General features: G+C 50.5%; 1 protein-coding gene across 1 annotated transcript; it reads left to right on the plus strand.

The window, feature by feature from the left end:
* Positions 1 to 2,588: 2,588 nt before the first annotated feature.
* LOC147978419 (uncharacterized) lies at positions 2,589 to 3,764 on the plus strand. Its single transcript, XM_087514749.1, has one exon. It carries the CDS (start codon positions 2,589 to 2,591, stop codon positions 3,762 to 3,764), a length of 1,176 nt encoding a protein of 391 aa, XP_087370875.1.
* The last annotated feature ends 745 nt before the right edge of the window (positions 3,765 to 4,509 follow it).

Here is a 4,509-nt window from a genome sequence, read left to right on the forward strand (position 1 = left end):
AAGTGAACTTTAGCTACCTTGTTGAAAAGGAAGAAAACGTTCCCACATATCCGATGTCGGCGTCCACCACGGTAGGTTGCCAGTGGCTTTGGCTGGGATTTATTTTTATTCTTTTATTTATGCAAGAGACGGCGAGCTATAGGTTGAGGAAGAAGGTACGTCATTGAGGAAGATTGGGGTGCAGGTCGCCGAGGTGGTGGATTGGTGAAGCTGGAGGTACATGATGATGACAATCAACATTGGTAAACATGTGCATTTATTGCGCTTGGACTCTTGTAGGACTATGTTACTCTTGAACTAGGCTTTCGTCCTGCTTTATATATAAAGCAAGCATCCATACAAACCAGTCTCAAAACATAAGCATAGAAGTCTGCTAGGGCCAAACAACACAAGTGCGCCCACTATGTTACACTAGCAAAAGCAGACCACGCACACACAAACAGTGGAAAGATTTCTCGGTTGTAGCGAAGATAGATACAGCATCGATCGCATAGCAAGCATCGACCATCCACTGGATCCACCGGCTGGTCGCATAGCATGGACCGTCGACCGGCCGGCCGCCTAGCACCTTTTTGTTTCCTTCTTCCCCTCTCATTCTTATTGTTTTCTTTCACTAGTGATGTCATCACACACGGTTAAAACTCTATTTCGCACACGCAGATGCGAACCGTCGTCTGATGATAGTGTGTGATATGGGCGTGCATTAAGGAATAATCATATGCAATAGGGTTCAAGGATGCAGACGTTTTGTCCAACTCAATGACATAACCTATCACACACATGATTCCTGGTGGAGCTGGGCGTCGCCTGTGACGTCTGATGCAACCTTTGTCTCTCCTTCTTATGTACTCCCTCCGATCTTTTTAGTCTGCATATAAATTTTGTCTTAAGTCAAAGTATCTCTACTTTGACCAAACTTTTAGAAAGCCATATTGACGTTCATAATGTCAAATTATTATTTTTAGATTCATTATGAAATGTAGTTTCATAAATATATATTTGGTATTGTACATATTGATATTTTTTATAAATTTGGTCAAACTTTGACTTGGCAGAAATCTAATATACGGAGTAAAAAGGACCAGGGAGAGTAATACTATATAAGACACGCAAAGCTCACGCGTGTTCTTGAAATAATGACTCCTGAGGTAAGCGTTTGGTATACATCCAACGCCCCAAACGTTTTCATCCATGAAGATTGTGTGAGCTGATAGGCCTATCACATGTGTTATACTGTGGAACAACGTTTGTGATGCGTCCAACGTTAAAAACGACTCACAACTAGACAAGTTGTGTGATTAGAGACCCGTCACATACAGTTTACTCTTCCGGCTGTCCGGCCGTTCCCTGCCGAGTACCGGTGCTGCGGTTCAACGCGCGGTCCTGATAAGAAGCCGGTGCACATGCATGTACATGTTCAGGAGAGTAACAACCGAGCTATACAAGGGGTGCACGCACGACGTGCTAACGAGAGTGGGCACGAGACGTGTTGGAGCTACGTAGGACTCGGTCCTTCTGTTGTCCGTGAAACGGTAGTCTCTTCCAACACTACATGCACCGCAGCTCACCCAATGCCGGGCGCTATATACGCCACCGTCGACACGGGGCCGTCCATGGTGGCACGTGGTCTACACCGCCACCAAGCTTGGGGTGTCGCGAACACGAGCTCACCCCAGGCAGGGTGTCTTCTACACTGCCGTCGAGGCAGAGCTCCATCTACACCGTTGCCGACACGGAGCCTGTCCAAGGTGAGGCGCCGTTCGAGGACCGTTTGCATCGACTCTTGGCTCGACGAGACTGTTGGCTACATCGGCATGATAATGTTTTCACCAACTCGTCATCATTGATCAATTTGTGTTTGCATGGTTTCGTCATGCCAACCCTGTGTTGCCGCTCGTGGAGGCGGCGACATTACCCATGTCTACCCCAACATCCATGCATACCGAAGCATGTCCTCGACGTGTCCTAGCACCAGCTAGTTAAGGCTGTGCACCACCAACATGTCTTTTTACGATGAAGCAAACTACCATTTGATATGCTGATGAGACAAAATCAAGTCATCTAGTCCGACACCAATAAGGCGGACACCAATAGGCCCGACATCAAAGAGACGAATGCCGCCCACTTCATCATCCGACATCGATGAGACATAAGAGTGCCATGGATGCTGGGGATATGTTGCCTTACATACTTCACTGCTAGAAAGTGGCTTGTGAGGAGAGACATGGATGGTGGGAGGGGGGAGGGGGGGGGGGGGGGGGGGGGGGGTTGTACTATAGTGTGCACAAATCTCAACGCATATGTTTGATGGATATATTGTTGTTACATATAATCATCGCTAGAAAGTGGTTTGCGAGAAGGGACGTGGAAGGTGGGAAGAGGGCGGATGAAAAGAGAGCGAAACGGGAATATTATGTTCTTTTTATAAGCAGTGTAGATGTAGATAGATATCTGTTTGTTCGATAGGAACGGTCTTACCGTGCGTCATTCGTGCGTGTTTGGACTGGACTCTGACTCTCTCACATAAACCGTGTCAAGAAACTACAGGATCGATCAGACCCATCTAGGGCAAAGCGTACGCCCGGGCGATGGAAGCCCTGGCGCCCCCGAGTCACGGCCGCCGTCGTCGCCCATGGCAGGACCTCCTGTCGGAGCTCTTGGGCCTCGTGCTCCAGCGCGTGCCGTCCCACGCCGACCGCGTCCGCCTGCGCGCCGTCTGCCGCACGTGGCGCGCCAGCGCGCGCCTGCAGCCTGCGCTACCAGCGCTGCTCCCGTGGCTCGCCCTCCGCGACGGCTCCTTCCTCAGCCTCCCCGACGGCGAGGTCCACCGCCGCGTCCTCGTCCCGGACGACGACGTCGCCCACCGTGTCTCCACCGGCAGCACCCTCTTCCTCGTGCACAGCGACGACGAGTGCTCTTTGATGAACCCTCTCTCCCGGAAGACAACGGCCTCTCGATGCGTCGACCTCAACTGCCTCTGCACTCGGCCGGGCGTCCTGGTCGACACCGACAACATCCGCAAGGTGGTGGTGATGTCCGACCACGTCGTGGCAGTCCGGACAGGACCCGGAATGTACCTTAAGGACGTCACCATCTCTATTCGTCGGCCCCAGTCGACAACCGTGGAATGGCGGTGGTCACCCCCTGGAGACACCTATTCCTCCGTCCGTGACATAGCGCTCTTCCAAGACAAGCTCTACGTCCTTACCGTAACAAATTATGGTGTGTACCCTCTACGTCTTTACGCCATGGACATGGTCAGCGACAACCATGTGAGCTTCCAACGCATGATCACCACGCTAGAAGATGACGTGGAGGACTGGAATGCTGGCGACCTTGACCACTACCTGGTTGCGTCCGGGGATCGGCTGCTGATGGTGAAACGAAGGAGGGAAGTCTTCATCGTGCTGCCGGTCCCGGGGCCGGTGTTCATGCCCACCAGCTGGTTCGAGGTCTTCGAGGCAGCCGACCTGGGCAGCAGTCGAGGATGCTGGAGAAAGGTCAGCACCCTGATGGGACGGGCTCTCTTCCTCAGCGAAGGCTGCTCCGAGTCTCTTCCAGCAGGCGGTGCCCAAAACGTCGGAGCTCGAGAGGATTGCATCTACTTTCTGAATGAACGCAACCATTACGATGCAAGGACGAGGAGCCTCTACTCCGGCGTGTACGACATGAGAGATGGGACTTTCTCACCCTTGCCGTTTGAGACAGTGGCTGCACGTGAAGGTCCATTGACAGCAACTTGGTTTTTCCCTGCAGATACATGAGACTTAGTTAAGATGCATTGGTACAAGTTCATGCTGATGCATACTTAACTTCGTTCCAGCTTTTGCCTCATATTTTGATATTGTTTACACTAGATTTCCATTCCTCATTCACCAAAATTCTGCCGGGTGGGTTCCTCATACGTGACTTAGCCAAACCCGGTTTTCTTGCGGTCGTCAGGCGGGCATACCATCGCTTCACCCAATTGGTTAAGCTACAACCATTTGCTCAATTGGTCCCTCCCATCTAGGGCATGTTTGGTAGGTTGCATCGTTTTTCCGCTATTTATACATGTCAGTGAGTTGGGCCTGACTAAGTGAAACCATGTTGTTAGTATAGTTTGGTAGGCTGCACTGCACTGAGAGTTTGATCATCATCGTGTGTATTCACACCATGGCCGAGGTCATGATCATCATCGATCATCACATTCTCCTCCTTTGGCACAAGCTCATCACAACCCCTTTCTAGGATCCAATTATTGAGAATGAAACATGCAAGAATAAGCCTAACATTAGTGTAGAAAGAGTGTAATGGTTTCGGATCCATGATCTTAAACCTGTTCTTCAAAGCTCCAAGTGTTCTCTCGGCTTACGGCTAGAGTGTTTGAAATTGAACAATTTCTATGCGGTCCTAGGATAGTTCCTAGAAGAGAACTTGTTCAGATGATACCTAGTTTTCCTGAAGGGTGGAAGAACACCAGACCGGCATGCATATCCAGCATCTCCTAGGTAGAACTTGTCATCGAGG

This window comes from Triticum urartu, chromosome 3A (genome assembly GCF_056163025.1).
Source record: "Triticum urartu cultivar PI428250 chromosome 3A, HENAU_Tu73, whole genome shotgun sequence".
In the NCBI taxonomy this organism is placed as follows: domain Eukaryota; kingdom Viridiplantae; phylum Streptophyta; class Magnoliopsida; order Poales; family Poaceae; genus Triticum; species Triticum urartu.